This window comes from Chionomys nivalis, chromosome 4, assembly GCF_950005125.1.
Source record: "Chionomys nivalis chromosome 4, mChiNiv1.1, whole genome shotgun sequence".
NCBI classification, from domain to species: Eukaryota; Metazoa; Chordata; class Mammalia; order Rodentia; family Cricetidae; genus Chionomys; species Chionomys nivalis.
In genome coordinates, this window is record NC_080089.1 from 116,110,104 (window position 1) to 116,126,431 (window position 16,328).

Consider the following 16,328-nt stretch of genomic DNA (forward strand, 5'->3'; position numbering starts at 1 on the left):
TGGACCTGAGGTTAGTTCCCAGCAGCCGTGCAAGCAGTTCGCAACTGCCTGTAACTCCAGTCCCGGGGATCTGATGGCCCTCTCTGGCCTCTACCGGCCCCACGTTGGCACCACACTCACATGGACACACCCACACACATAATTAAAATAAAATCTACAAAAATAAATTTGAAAAGCTGGGCTGTGGCGGCACATGCCTTTAATCCCAGCACTCAGCAGGAGGCAGAGGCAGGAGGATCTCTGAGTTCAAGCCCAGCCTGGTCTACAGAGCAAGTCCGGGACAGCCAGAGCCACACAAAGAAACCATGTCTAGAAAAACAAAAAATAAAATAAGTAAACATATAAATAAATGGAGAAGTATGAGTTGTATTTTTAAAAAGCCGTGTCTAAAAGGAAGGCATCCCAACTTGCTTCAATTCTTTTTTTTTCCCCCTGAGCCAGGGTTTCTCTGTGTAAACAGTCCTAGCTGTCCTGGAACTAGCTCTGTAGACCATGTTGGCCTTGAACTCACAAAAACCTGCCAGCCTCTGCCTCCCGAGGGCTGAGATTAAAGGCGTGTGCCACCACCGCCCGGCTATAAATTCTTAAATATAATTTAATTAAAATTAAATACAATTACAAATCAGCCAGTCATACATTTCAAAAAAACCTTTTAGCCATCAAAAGAAACGCCCCCAGCCGGAGCAAGTCTTGGGTCTCCAACTAAAAACCGCAGACTGCAGTTCTGCATGTAGCCACCAGGTGGCGTCAGAACGCTACTCGGCGCCGGACGGGCTCCATCAACGGAAGCGGAAGTGGACTCTCACCTTCCTGACTGGTTCCTCCCACTTTCTCCTCCCCCGGAAACACAGACCCGCTAGACTCGGGTACTGAGGCCTGCGGCGGGGCGGAGCGGCGGGGAGGGATGGGCGTGAGCGCGGAGCCGCGAAGCCTCGCCGTGGCCGGGGCCGGGCTCGCGTCCCCCGTGATCGAGAAGGCGCGCTCTGCGCTCTTGCCGCCGCAGGACGTGGAGGACACGGTGGAGACGCTCATGGTAACGTGGGGACGGGGGAGCGGGTCGGGAACTGCCATGTGCTTCTAGAACATTCTCGTTCTAGAACGCGCTACCGGTCATGGAGGCGGGCGCCGCCGGTCACCCCGGGTCTCAGGCCGCCCTCTCGGCCCCGCTTCCCTGCGGTCCGCTGCCTCAGCGTCCTCTGCTCGCGAAGGCCACGCCCCCTGGGTCAGATTGGCTGCGCGGCCGGGCGCCGGGCTGCTATTGGTGGAGGCGGGGGCGGGTCCTCGCCAGCCATAGGCGGAGGCGGGGGTGCGTCGGGAGGCCGAGCGGACCTGGGTGGCGGTGCCCCTTGCTGGGAGGAGGACGCACTCCTTTGGAAATAGATTTAAATTTTTTATTTTATTTTTTTACTTGTTTTTTGAGACAGGGCCTCATTGTGCAGCCCTGGCTGGAGCTCGCTATTTGGACCAGGCTGGCCTCGAACTCGGAGAGACTGACCTGTCTTTGTTTCCAGAGTGCTGATACTAAAGGCGTGTGCTCCCCCGTGTGTGACTTTTTGGAAATCTTTAAAGATAACCATGGCGGCTCCGGGATCACGTCTTTCAAAACTACTTAGCTTTTTTCTCTGGACTGCCATCTTTTCCCTTCTGTTTATATTGGACATAGGGATTTTGTGTGTGGGTGGTTAGAAATTGTGGAACTAATTGGCTGTTGAAATGATACTCGCCTTGTGTTTGCTGATTATGCTTTTAGTTTTTATTTGTGTATGTGTATGTGTGCGCACGCGCGCGTGTGGTGGGGTATGTACACAAGAGTGCAGGTGCCCACGGAGGCCAACAGGGTGTTGGGATCCCCTGGAGCTGGAGTTACAAGTGGTTGTGAGCACCCCTTCCCATATGGCTGTTGGGAACCCCATGGCCTTCTGGGGTAACACTGCTTTCCAGCCCCTTTTGACTGTTCTCCAGCCCTTTCTGATTGTTTTTGTCCATTCTCACGCTTAGAAAATTGGAATGTTCACCTTTAAGCTGTGAATAGGGTTGAACTACGAAAATAAATGTCTTAAAATTGGAGGTGTATTCCTGGGGTAACGCACCTCAATATCCATCGCTATAACAAATAAAACTAAACCCAGGACCCAGCACAGTGGCTCCTGGAGAGGCAGGTAGATCTGGAATAGTGAGACCCTGTCTCAAAACAAGTACGACCATAGGCCCACAAAAAAAACTAATCCACTCAAAGAATATGCTGTACATATACAAAGTCCCGATGCTGTTTAAGCTACCTGCTTCTTTTTTTTTTTTTTTAGTTTTTGGTTTATCTATTAGAATTGACATTGTGGCCGGATGGTGGTGATGCATACCTTTAATACCAGAAGGCAGAGGCAGACAGATCTCCAAGTTCTAGGCCAGCCTGGTCTACAGAGCGAGTCACAGGACAGCCGGGGCTACACAGAAAAACCCTCTTTTGAAAAACAAAAAAACCAAACAAAAACAAGTTGGTTCAGTGGATATTTATTGGGCCAGTGATGTGCTTGGTCCCTGTGCTGTGAAGGTGAGAAATTTAAAATGCAGTTTCTGCCATCCAGCATGGAGGTGAAGGATGGCAGCCTTAAAATAAAGAGGGGCAGGGCTGGAAGTAGAGCTGGTGGTGGCATGCTTGCCGCGTGCATGAGGCCTAGGCTCAGCTCCCAGAACAGATAGATACGTAGGGTGCGGTGCCTAGGAGAGCTGTTCAGGGGGTGTAATTACTGTTCCTTCTTGGAACCTTGCTGGACCAAACTGCTGGAAAGAGCTGGGGTGACCTTAACCTGTTCTGGGGTAGGGCATGCAGGGGCTACTGGGCCTTATCCTGTGGGTCTCTGCTCTAGAAGTGGGTACAGGTTTCCTGTTAGGCAGAATCATTCATCCGTCTGTGTTGCACACTTTCTGCACACCAGCCCACGGTCAGGTCTTGTTTTGTTTTGTGTTTTCAGAGCCTCTCTATGTAGTTCTGGCTGTCATGGAGCACTGAGCTCCATGTAGATCAGGTTGCCCCTCTGCCTCATTCTCTGGAATGCTGGGATCAGAGGTGTCTGCCACCATGCCTTGCTTCCGTGCCAGTTCTTACAGAAGCATGCAGGAGACAGGAGTTGTGTCTCCTCTTGTCTTGCACCCTTGGTCATAGGGATGATGGCCACAGGGGTCTGTTCCAGGTGTCACCAAGAGAATCAGTGGAGCCTGACATGGGGCTTGTTAGCAGCACAGATGGAGGTAGGCTAATGTCTGGGTGTTCAGAGTGAGAGGGGCAGGGAGAGCAGCACCATGGCAGTGGACAATGTGACTGTGCGGGCCAGGGAGGGAAGGAGAGCGGTGTGGTGCTCCAGGGCCTCGCAGTGGTAGATGACTGTAGTGGGAGAGTTAGAGAGCGGCCAACTAATAGTTCTGATTTCCTCTGAACCAACACGCGGGACAGATTTGCCATGTTTAGTAGTTTCTAGTGCGTTTGCCATTACTTATGACTTGGGCTCCATCCTGTTGACTTGTTTGAGTTGGGAGCAGAACACGGTGTCATTGACGCTGCAGACTCCAATTTGCAGTTTTTAAAGATAACCCTGGCTTTAGGAGAGGGAGTTGACTGAGGGGGTCAAAGATTGAGGTAAAAAGGTCCTGGCAGTCAGCAGGGAGGGAGAGGTGGCCCTTAAGCCCGGATGGGTCCAGAAGGCAGGCCGAGAGCTGGTCAGGAGCAGAGTGAACTGGTGTGGAGAAGCCCAGACCGGATAGGTGACGAGCAGGGGTCCAACAGCTGCCAAGGGAGAGAGAGGAAGAGCTCAGGTTTACAAATGTCAAGCCAGGCAGTAGTGCACGCCTTTAATCCCTGCACTCAGAGGCAGAGGCAGAGGCAGGTGCATTTCTGTGAGTTCAAGGCCAGCCTGGTCCACAAGAGCTAGTTCCAGGACAGACTCTAAAGCTACTGAGAAGAGAAACCCGTCTCAAAACAAAACAAAACAAAATGTTGTCTGAGGCGACCTCTGAGCTCTGAGCAGTGTCGTGTGGCTTGTCTGGAGCTCCATGAGCAGTAGTCTGTGCATGGAAGGGAGGAAGCTGAAGCTGCTGACGGAGGTGAGAGCCTGGCTCAGGAAGATGACAGTGAGCAGTGGCCAGAGAAGTGAGGGAGACGGAGTGAGAGGATGGGGCTCATTGCTGGGCTGGAACGAGAGGGCTCGAGAATACTCATGGGACTTCTGGCACACATTTGCAGCCCCTGCTCGTTCCTGAATAAAGTCCTTCTTTAGAGAGTCTCTCTTGTTTAGGCTGAAGGGACGGCTAGGGCAGACCAGTGGGCCAGCCATCAGGACGTGATCAGGAAGCAGCAGGCAGAGCGAGTCTCCTGGGGCTGGGGAGGGGGCAGGTGAGGGACTGTTGCCCAAGTTTTCAGTTTGAATTGTTGAGTTTGAGACCCCTGCGAGCCCCTGTGGGCAGGAGGGAATGCTGGGATGGCAGAGTTTGGCTGGAGGGTCGGTGGGTGCAGTGGGCATGGGGAATGCCTGTGAACGGTTGTGGGTGCGGCTGCAGACTGAAGAGATAAGAGCTAGAACAGCACTGAGGTGCAGGCAGAGGAAGGAGAGTCCTGTAGCAGCAGTGGGGTGAGGTGGGTGCTGGAAGAAACCAATACCGAGAGAGAGGTGGTCACTGATATCAAATGCACCTAAGAACTCAAAGTTAAGGACAGGGTGAAAGAGGGGGCCTGGGATGTGCGGGCCCCAGTGAATCTGCAGGAGCCTTACTGGAGGAGTTCTGGCTAGATGACAAGCCCAAGGCGTGGCACAGAGGGAGTGGAGATGGTACGATTGGCACTGGAAACAGAGACTCTGGAGCAGGTTTCCAGATATGGAAGAGATGTCCAAGGAAGAGAGGGACCTGGTGTGTGAGGGGATTGAACCCCCCAACACTTCAGAGGCTCAGGTAAGGCTGAGCAGAGTTTTGGGGAATTGATTAGCAGAATAGTTGGCATCTCTGGGGAGAGGGCATTGGCCGCCAGTACAGATGTGCTGAAATGCACACTGCCTGGTTGTGCCAGCTGTCTTCTGGGAGCCCTGCTGGCACCCAGGGCGGTTGTCTCATCCAGCCTTCAACTCTCAGAATTTATTTAGTCCCAGTGGGCTTAACACCAACCCCAGGTGTGTTTGATGGAAGTTAGGGTGGGTTCTCTTCTCTCTGGAATGGGTGCTTCTGATGACATTTGGGGTCCTGGTAATTTGATGTAACAGACTTCATAGTCCTAGTAAGCCATTAGGACTACAGTGTGTCAGTTACTTAAATAAGTAATCTCTGGCCATACCACCTGGAATGCCCCTAATCTTGTCTGATTTCGGGGGTGGGGAATGAGATGTCATTAAATGGAGGAAGAGAAGGTCTCCAGATGGGCTGTGCCAAGTGTCCTGGTTGGAGGAGAAGGAGTTTCGAAGTGTCTGTTCATTGCCATTGGTGACTCTGCTGCATTCCAGAAAGGGGACAGACACTGTCGTGGAAGCCCAGGCCCTGAGCTGGGGCTCCCGGGGTGTGCCTAGGGGGGATACTTGAGTGTCTGAAAGGGTGCTGCCCTTCTGTGTGGAGCCAGAAGATAAGGCAACCTGTGCCGGTGCAGGGCTGAGGGCGGGGCCACAGGTCAGCAATGACTGCTCTGTGCAGTGTGTGGTCCGCTGGGTCTCTGTGAGATGGTGGGTAGAAGAAAGGCAGAGGGGTTTCGTTTGTTTTTGTTTTTTGCTGTTTTTTTAACACCTCCCCCCCACACCCACACACAGGGTTTCTCTGTGTAGCCCTGGCTGTCCTGGAACTCGCTCTCACTCTGTAAGCCAGGCTGGTCTCAACTAAGAGATTGCCTGCCTCTCCTCCCAGGTGTGCGCAACAGCATCCACCGCTGGCTTGAAAGGCCAAGCTCTAAGCGTGGAAGTTGATGGAGTGCTGGAAGCTATACACAGTGGCCAAGCTTAGGTCCTCATGGCTTTTGACTTGCTCCTATAAACATCTATAGATCCTAAACCAACTAGCCTGGGGAAGCCAACAGCTAAGACTACTCTCAGCATGAGACCCTGGTCAGTGACTCTTCAGTCAGGACAGACAGGGATGCTTGCTGTGAAATGGACATGTTGCCTAGTGGAACCAGCGTTATAGCAGTAATAGTGAGACCAGAGAGGTCTCTTTTGCTGTGCACATTTCAGTATTGGCTGCAGACTTTACTTTCCCATCCTGGTGGGAAAAGCCTGGCACTTGGAGTAGCTCCCATCAGCCTTGTGGGAGGGGCATGATGCAAGTGGTCACAGTTCAGAGTCAGGAAGCAGAGAGCCTTGGCTAGAATGGGATTGTGACAGGTGGAGCCTGAAGGGCTTCAGGTGCAGGTGTGGGCAAAGGAGCTGGCTTGGTGGCCAGGCCTGCTGACACCACGGTCTCTTGTCTTGCAGTTACATCCGGTGATCAAGGCTTTCCTCTGTGGTTCCATCAGTGGGACCTGCTCCACCCTCCTCTTCCAGCCTTTGGATCTCCTCAAAACACGCCTGCAAACCCTACAGCCCTCAGACCTACGGTAGGCTGTTGCCCCGCTTCATGGAGGAACCAGGTTTAGCAACTTCTCAGACACAGGATTAGCCTTACAAGTTAAATCAACTGCCTTATAATAGAGAAACACAAGCCAGGCTGGAATTCCTTTTGGTTGTTGTTTGTGTTTGCTTCAGACAAAAGTCTTCCTGTGTATCCTGTGCCGACCTTGAACTTGCAATTCTCCTGCCTCAGTTTCCTGAGTACTGGACCATGTGCTTTGTGAATACTGTTTTCTGAAGAAAAAGTTAATATAGTTATTTATAACACATTATAATTTGATTTTTCTTGGTTAATTGGGGTCCTTTGGTCAGTTCCAGAGGACTATCTTTGGTGACATTTGCATTTTTCTTGAGTTAGCTTGTGACATTGTAACTAAGCTGCCTGGTACTGTTGCAAGTGTGACATTGTAACTGTGCTACTGTTGCAGGCTTGTGACATTGTAACTGTGCTACTGGTGCAGGCTTGTGACATTGTAACTATGCTGCCGGGTACTGGTTTGTTTGTTGTAAATAGCATCCATTTTGAATGTGTTTGTGTCTCTGGAGCACTATGGGAGCTACTATGTAAAGTGGAGTTTATTCCACTGGTGTGAATAAACAGTTAAGTATGCATGTGCCAAACCATGAACACGTGGAAATAAAGAATTCCAGGGCTGCTGAGATGGGTGATCTCTGCAGGTGCTTACTGCAAGCCTGACCACCTGAGACTGATCCCTAGGACCCACGTGGGAAAAGAAAACAGACTCTTGCAAGTTGTCCTGTGACTTCCAGATGTTTGCATGTACACACACACACACACACACACACACACACACGATATATGATAAAATTTAGTATAGAGATTCCTGCGTAATTTAGACAGTCTTTGGTGGGAACTCTACTGTGAGGGTCTGGTCTAACAGTTGTTTTCTTTTCCTGTCCCTTTTGTCTCCTTCAGGTCCAGGCGTGTCGGGATGTTGGCTGTGTTCTTGAAGGTGGTTCGCACAGAAAGTCCTCTGGGCCTTTGGAAAGGAATGTCTCCTGTAAGCTGCCTTTTGGTTCTCCTGCTTCACTTCTTTAGTGATCCTTCTCCTCTAGCTCACAGTCACTGTTAGACTACGTTGCTCTTCTCCATCCGTGTAGCTCCTCCCCATCTGTGTAGCTCTTCCCCACCTGTGTGGCTCCTCCCTGTCTGTGTAGCTCCTCCCCACCTGTGTTGCTCCTCCCCGTCTGTGTGGCTCCTCCCCATCTGAGTGGCTCCTCCCCATCTATATAGCTCCTCCTCGTCTGTGTAGCTCCTCCCCATCGTGTGTTACCTTTCATAGCTAGGGACAGAACCCTCACAGGGGCAGCTCAAGAGAGGAGATGCTTGTCTGGGCTTGTGTGGGATGGGAGTCCATCTTGGTGGGAAAGGCATGGCAGCTGGAATAGCTCTCCACAGTCTCGGAGGAGGGGCATGAGGCAACGCATCACATCTCAGCAAACCAGGAAGCAGAGAGCCTCGGCCAGAAGTAGGCGGGTCTATGATATACTTCAAAGCCAGCTCCAGTGACCCAAGTCCAGCCGTCAGTCATGCCTCCTACCTCTGACATTCACTGCCTCTCAGAACAGCGCCACCCACTGGTAACAAGGTGTTTAAACACATGGTTTGCGAGGGACATTTCCCTTTCGAATCATAGTCTGTGGTTTTAGTTCCCTGCAGTCAGCCTTGCTCTGAAACATTCAATAGAAAATTCTGTAGATGACATAAGTAGTCCATAAGCTTTCAGCTGTGCATTGTTCTGAGTGTGAGGGGTCACTCACATCGGAGCCGTGCTCCCCACTTGCCCAGCCGTCACTCAGTCGCTGTTAGTAGTCAGATCACCTGCTGGGAATCCTGAGCTTTGTGTCCGGGCAGCCCATGTTTTACTTATGGTGCCCTCAGCACACAGGAGCACTGGTGCGGACAATAGGGTGGGCCAGAGGGAAGCTGGACGGGGTTTGTGGGGGACAGGGAAGGTAGAAGATCTTAAGAAGAAAAGAAAAAAAAACACTAGATGGCAGGAAGGAATGCTGTGTGTATGAAGTTGTGGAAGAGGAAAAAGAAATCCAGGCTTTTGTTGTCGTTTTGTTGAGACAGGGTTTCTTTGTGCACCCTGGATGTTCTGAAATCCAGGTTATTGTTGTTGTTGTTGTTTTGTTGAGACAGGGTTTCTTTGTGCACCCTGGATGTTCTGAAATCCAGGTTATTGTTGTTGTTGTTGTTTTGTTGAGACAGGGTTTCTTTGTGCACCCTGGATGTTCTGAAATCCAGGCTATTTTTGTTGTCATAGTTCAGATTGCAGAAGTTAATGGTGCAGTGTGATCACAGCCATGGCGTGTGGAAAGTTCTAGGTTAAGGTGGACAGAACACTGCATTTGTGAGTGGAGACAGGAACAGAAAATATGGTCTAATTGATGGCAGTGTGGTCCGCCAGAGGGCACTGAGCCTGCTGAAGACTTCAGCAAGAGATCTCCTGAAGTGAGTGACCACAAGCCACTCAGCGCAAGTAAGGGATGCATTACCTGCGTTCGGAAGCCGCCTTGGGCAAGAGCAAGCCGTACGTACCTGTGACTGAAGTGGCTGCCGTGTTTCTGGCACGTTGACGTGACTGTGGAGAGAGGAAGCTGAGCCAGAGGACAGATGTGAAGCAGTGAGGTTCTTCTCTAAGGTGCCCGCTCAGCAGGACCTGCGCCCTGCCTGACAGGAAGGGAGAGAGCAGACTGAAGGCCATCAGGGAGTGCTAATGGACTGGAGGATGGCTCAGTGGTAAAGAGCATGCATTGAGCAAACAAAACTTGTGTTTAAACCTGGGTACCATCCCAGCACCCATGTCAGGCAGCTCACACTGACTGTAGCTCCAGGTCCAGGGGATCCAGCGCTCTTTTCTGGACTCTGCATTCTCTCACATATGTGTACAAACCTGTATACAGACATACATCTATACACTAAACAAAAATAAACTTTCTTTTTAAAGTAACTGCTGGGCATAACCCCAGCACTAAGGAAGCAGAGGCAGGGGATTCCCGTGAATTATCAGCCAGACAAGGCTACTGAATGAGATCCTGTCTGGAAACAGAAACAAGTGAGGCATGGGAGGACCTTGTTGAGTCGCTTATCAGAAGATGGAGAAGAAACGTGGATGTGGATATTATCCAGGTTTGCCCAAGTGTTTCAGATTGCACGTTAAAGGACAAAATCGTGTGACGAGATCGTCCTTGAGTGCCTCTGAAGGGCTGTGACTCCTGCAGCAGCTCGGGGGAGTTGAAGGGAGGACACCGGTCTTGGTTCTTTTGAACAGTTTCAGAAGTAAGGCAGCCTTTTCTTGGTCAGGATGTCCTGGCTGTCAGCACCCCTGCTCCTCAGTCCAGCCATGCAGATCATCGTGGCTGCCCCCCCGTGACAGGTCCTCAGATCAGTAATAGCCTGACCTCACCTGGTGCCTGTGTCGATCACTGCCTCATCTCCTCCCCAGGTGTTTCGTTGGCTCCAAATATCACAAGCAGAGGGAGAACAGGACAGTAAGGTGTAAGGGCAAGGGAGGCCACAGACACACAAAGGTTATGACTGTGCCTTGTTTATAAGTGCAACTTTGTCACCTGTACTTGAAGAGTGGAGACAGAAGTGCAGAGTGCATAGGGCTCAGGGTTCTCCACTGTTCTGGCTACCCCCTCCCGACAGATATGAGGGGACTGTTGACTTCCTCCCTGTCCCCTGTACTGCCACTGATGTCTCTATTCCTAAAGTACGACTGTTAGCATGGCACCAGCTCTAGGGCTGGCGTCCACTGCCTGTCAGTGTAGCCTCACCTTTGCCACCACTGGGAAAGTGGCCTGGGACAACCACACCTTATTTCTTCACCCAAAAGCTTTTTCTGGCCCACCTTGCTGGAAGCACCAAGCATTGGTTCCCACCCTCCAGCCTTCAGCCACTAGAAGATGGGAAGTGATGTTTAACCACTCCCCTTGCCCCTTCAGCAGAGAGATGGCAAGGGGTGGGATGTTCGCTGACGGCTAAAGCTTGCCAAGGGGACTAACTTACCCACAGCTGTAGCTGCTCTGATAGACTCCTCATTGGCTGCTGCCTGCCCTGTCGCTGCCCCTCCTCCCATTGGTGCTCCCTCCACACTGTAAGCAAGCAGCTTGCATGTGGACCACCCTCCCAGAAGGCACCTTGCAGTTCTGAGCCTTTGGTTTCACCATCCCTCCCTTCCTCTGCCTTTCCCCGCAGTCCATCATGAGGTGTGTCCCTGGCGTTGGAATCTACTTTGGCACTCTGTATTCTTTGAAGCAGTATTTCTTGCGAGGCCATCCTCCCACTGCCCTGGAGTCCGTTATCCTGGGCATGGGCTCACGCTCTGTCGCAGGAGTCTGCATGTCACCCATCACAGTGATCAAGACACGCTATGAGGTAAGTCTGACAGTTTTAGAACCTTAGGGATCAGGGTAGTGAACACTTGTGCTCCCCGGGTGTGTAGTCTGACTCGGGGTCAAATGTGCTTAGGTACCTCAGTTTTGTAGGCAGGGCAAGCCACGTATGAAGGAAAGCCTGGTTCCTTGGTGATGGTATGCAGCCTGATTTCTGCTTGGGCTGCTGTCCAGACGCTGACCTGTGCCAGTCCCTATATCTGCTCTTTGCAGAGTGGGACTTACAGCTATGGGAGCGTCTATGCAGCCCTGAGGAGCATCTACTGCAGCGAGGGCCACCGGGGCCTCTTCAGAGGCCTGACAGCAACTCTGCTGCGTGACGCGCCCTTTTCAGGGCTCTACCTGATGTTTTACAGCCAGACCAAGACCGCAGTGCTCCGTGGCACAGGTAAGAGAGTGTGTGGTTGGCAAGAGGAGTCTCTGAGAGGCTGCATTTCCCCTTTTTCTCTGGGATAGTCATAGCAGCGTTGGGAAGGGAGCTGTGAAGAGAACCACGACGATGGCAATGCAATAAACGAGGACATTTAGTTCAGAGGTCCAGTCCATTACCATCATGGTGCAGCATGTATCCTGCAGGCCGGGCGGTGGTGGTGAACGCCTTTACTCCCAACCTCGGGAGGCAAAGACAGGCGGATCTTTGTGAGTTCAAGACCAGCCTAGTCTATAAGAGCTAGTTCCAGGATAACCAGGGCTGTAGAGAAACCCTGTCTCGAAAAAGATGTCACGCAGGGATACATGGTGCTGGAGAAGGAACGAAGAGCTAATACATCTTGACCTACAGGCAACAGGAATTGGTTTGAGACCTCAAGGCCCACCCCCACAGTGACATACTTCCTCCAAGAAGGCCACACCCAGTCCAGTCTGTGTCACTCCCTATGAGCTTATGGGGCCAATTACATTCAAACCGCCACAGGAGCCAGTTTGGGGCTGGGTGTTAGCATGTCCTATAGAGTTGGGGTCTTCTAAAGGAAAGAGGGTAGGGTGGGTGAGACACAAAGTGTGTTTTGACAAGGCTCTGCAATAGCATGCCCCAGACACACTAGGGCTGAAGCTTTGGGGTGCAGCCTGTGAGTGTGTTTGTCAGTGAGCACTCGTGTGAGACAAACAGACCAGTCTGGCAACACTGACTGCTTGGGGATTTGAGGAAGTAGCCCTGCTACTGTCCTGAGCCCTCTATGGGTGGGGCCAGAACCGCAAACTTGAGGTGCTGGTGGCAGACCTGTCCCCCAGTAAGCTTGTGGGCCAACCGCGAGTCAAGTCTGGGTGGCAGATGCTGACAGAACCAGGCAGACTTGGAACCCATTCTGCAGAGTGGGCCTGAGCTCAGTAAGCTGTCTGGATAGTGGGGGAAGTAGGACTGGGAACACCCCTGGTGACTTGGGGAGACTGGCTCCATCCCCCAGGGAACAGATGTGCCCTGCAGGTCACAGTCTCATTTTACAACAGAACTTTAAGGCAGTAAGGAAATGTAGCCGTGCGTGGCCTAGAACTCACTCGCTATTGTAAACCAGCCTGGCCTCAGAACCTAGAGATGAGCCAGCCTCCACCTCCCGAGCATAGGGTTAAGGCATGAGTCACCAGGCTTAACCTGTCGTGTCCACATTAATTAAAAAACTAAAGTTTCACGTCCATTAATCTTTAAAAACTGGAATTAATGAATGAATACTTTTTTGATATTGGAAATGTATATTAAATCTTTTATTTTATTTTTGGTTTTTTTGAGACAGGGTTTCTTTGTGTAACAACTCTGGCTGCCTTGAAACTTGCTTTGTGACCAGGCTGGCCTTGACCTCACAAAGATCTGCCCTCCTTTGCCTCCCAAGTGCTGGCATATATTGAATCTTCAAAGCCAGCAGTGTCCTTGGTGAATAAAAACTAAAATTTTCCTACCTACCATCAGTAACGAGGTGAGAGAGTGTTCACACCCGCACAGTCCATTCGGGTGGTGTTCTCACCTCTACGGTTCAGTTAGAGAGTGTTCTTACCCACACTGTCCAGTCAGATGCTGCAGAACTGTCAGATAGTTTTAAGTAACTATGAAATAAATATAATTAGCATATTAATTGTTTTAAATCATTATACTGAATAATGAGTTTTCCCATGACCCCAATCCAGACACATCATAGGACTCGGGTCAGGTCTGCCCTGAGCACACTGGTTAACCCTGCCTCTCCACGTGTCTGTGCTCTTGTTCCATTTCAGACCAGTTAGATGTTGCTGTGATGCCCCTGGTTAATTTCAGCTGTGGGATATTTGCTGGCATTCTGGCTTCGCTGGTGACTCAGCCTGCAGACATGATCAAGACTCACATGCAGCTCTCCCCAGTGAAGTCCCAGTGGATTGGCCAGGCAGCTGCGCTCATCTTCAAGGTAAGCTGCGAAGTGTGTGCTGCCCTTACAAAGGGCATTTTATCTCCCACCTTCTGACTGTAACTCCAGTTCCAGCAATCTGGTCCAGATCCCTAACTTGGCAGGTAGCCATAGTCTGTATTTTGTATGCTGCTTGGCACTTCTTTGCATTGTATAAATGGTACAGCTGCCTGGGCATAGTGGCCCACACCTTTGCCCTAGCTCTGCCATCTGTGGAAGGAGGATCAGGAGTTTGAAGCGAGTGTTGTCTGGGCTGTGGTAGTGAGGGTCCCATCTCAAAGCAAGTCAACAAACCAGAGCAATGAAAACAGAACCACAGACACACAAACCAAGCTGCTTGCAGCAACTCTGATAAGGGAGTTCCCAGGAGAGAGAGCTTTTCAGCTGCCTAGATCTGGTTTTAACCTCTGGCACCCCAGACAAATCTTTTAATGTTCTTTTAAAAATCCCTTTAATTTTACTTATGTTTATGTGCGTGGAGGCCAGAAGAGGGCACTGCATCCCTTGGTGCTGGAGTAAAAGATGAGCTGCCCTGTGGGTGCCACAAAGCAAATTCTAGAAGAGCAGCAAGTGCTCTCTGATCCTGGATGACTTTTTGTTGTTGTTGTTGTTGTTTTGTTTTGTTTTTTGAAAAGGGTCTCTATCACGTAGCACTGGCTGTTCTGGAACTTGTTATGTAGACCAGGCTGGCCTTGAACTCAAAAGCTCCATCTGCCTCTACCTCCAGAGTGCCAGGATTAAAGGCGTGCACCACCACTCCAGATTCTAAGTGTTCTTTTTTTAACTAAGAAGTTTCCCTAGGTAGTGCAGATCCAAAGAGGCAGACCCTAACAGTTACAGGAAAATTGGCGGTTCTTTGGTTTTCTCCTTGGTTTGGTACTACAGATACAAATTAAGGTTCTGAAGTGGAGTAGCGAGGTCTCTGGTGAAGGGCATAACCAGCTCTACTGTGGCTTTGCTTCTGAAGTGTTGACTTGTTCTTATCACAGAACCATGGGCTGCGTGGCTTCTTCCATGGCAGCGTTCCCCGGGCCCTCCGTAGAACTCTGATGGCTGCCATGGCATGGACTGTCTATGAAGAAATGATGGCCAAGATGGGTCTGAACTCCTGAAAAAGATGGCTGGGGAAGGAAGATCTGCCGTCGTGCCTGGTTCCTCCTGATGTGGGCCGCTGCAGCTCAACTTTCCTGGAGTCAGGTGAAGCGCGGTCTGAGGAACCAGGCAGAAATGCTATTGCCTTTAGTCCCCTATTCAGAGAGAGAGACCGGAGGAGTGCCTGGAGCCCCCAGAGCCTCAGAAGTGGAGTCACCAGTGCCCACAGCTCCGGACACACTCCCAGTCAATACATACAGGAGCTGGGAAGCAAGCCTGGTTGTCCCACAAGGCTATATGAGAGGCATTTCTAGAGAGACCTCTGCCAGATTGCTCTGTTTGGGCCACCTACCTCCATCACAGGACACTGTAGATTTGCCTAGAAGCCAGGAATCCCACAGTAGAGAGGTTGTGGGCCTCCTGCCATGGCTGAGGGCCCGAGTCTCAAGTTAGGGAAGACTGAACCCAAGCGCTGCCGTGGACCAGTGAGATGGCTCGGCAAGGAATGTCAGCTCGTCAGGTGACCTGCAGTGGGTCCCAGGAAAGTCAGCTTGTCAGGTGACCTGCAGTGGATACCAGGAAAGTCAACTTGTCAGGTGACCTGCAGTGGGTCCCAGGACTCATGGTGGAGGGACCTAGTTCCTACAAGTTGTTCTCTGACTTCCTCATGTGCACTGTGGCAAGCACCCATATCCAATAATTGAATAAATGTAATCTTTTAAATAAAGACATCAGTGGACTGGAGACTGAGGTGACAAAAATAAACAATCCTGTACCAGTGTGAAACATTTGAGACCAACAAAAGTTTTTTTTTGTACATTAACCAACAATAATTTGTAACCAGCCCCTATAAATGATGACAGATATTTATAACCCATAGGATCTGAAAGAGTCCTTCACCTGCAGAGCCAAACCTTGGTCAGGTTTGACCAGAAGTTTGAGGCGTGTAGTCCCCAGGGCAGGCGGAAGGAACTCATCCACCAGCACAGGAGGGGCAGGGTGGTATGCAGCACTGGGGAAAAAAGATTATTAGCCTCTTTAGGCCATAGCGATTACCCTCAGATTTTTTGTTTAGTGTTAGAAATCCTATTGGGGTACATCCGCCTTCTACAACTGTGCCTGGCAGCCTCAATACCTTGTAACAGCAAGGCTGAATAGCCCAGCCATCCATACAGGCATGCTGCCCCGCAGCCATGTGCTTGGGGCCGAGGCTGACTCTTTTTTATGAAATATACCGCTATGCTTATGGCCCTATCTCTAAAGTCTTGCAAGTGGTCACAATATCAAAGTCAAAGAAGTCATGATTTGAGTATGTCAGCGTCAGTCTAAGGACAAAAGAACAACACACAATACACAGACATACAGGACAAAATACAGGAAGGACAATGGCACCAAACAAACCAGAGACACAGCTTCAGGTGATAATGGTTGGAAGTAAAGAACTTCCTTTCTGCCCAGACTTAGATTATTATGGCTGGCACTCACATCTTCATTTTGTTAAAACAAGTGCTGGTTGGTAAACCTATACAGTATGTCTCATTCCCTGAAGACAGCAGAGTGATTTTGATGTGACTTAATTTTTGACCAGCCATTTAGTCCCTAAAACTTAATTTAGGGCCGGGCGTGATGACACACACATTTAATTCCAGCACTCAGGAGGCAGAGGTAGGCATATCCCTGAGTTGGAGGATAGCCTGCTCTACAGAGTATCAGGACAGCCAGGGCTACACAGAGGAACTCTGTCTCAGAAAATCAAGGGGAAAACAAAAGCAGCTTTAGTTTACACACTAGACAATGTACCTGTTGGAAGTACATGGACCAGTGGTTTGGAGCTGGATGTATGAGTGGAGTGCTAACACATGGAAGGTCCTGA

The 16,328-nt window shown here is 50.6% G+C and overlaps 1 protein-coding gene across 1 annotated transcript; it reads left to right on the forward strand.

The window, feature by feature from the left end:
* The first annotated feature begins 850 nt into the window (after positions 1-850).
* Positions 851-15,230, forward strand: Slc25a38 (solute carrier family 25 member 38). Its single transcript, XM_057767671.1, has 7 exons — positions 851-1,033; positions 6,435-6,556; positions 7,507-7,591; positions 10,798-10,977; positions 11,208-11,382; positions 13,197-13,363; positions 14,353-15,230. Exons 1-7 carry the CDS (start codon positions 905-907, stop codon positions 14,473-14,475), a joined length of 981 nt encoding a protein of 326 aa, XP_057623654.1. The 5' UTR covers positions 851-904; the 3' UTR covers positions 14,476-15,230.
* Positions 15,231-16,328: the final 1,098 nt, after the last annotated feature.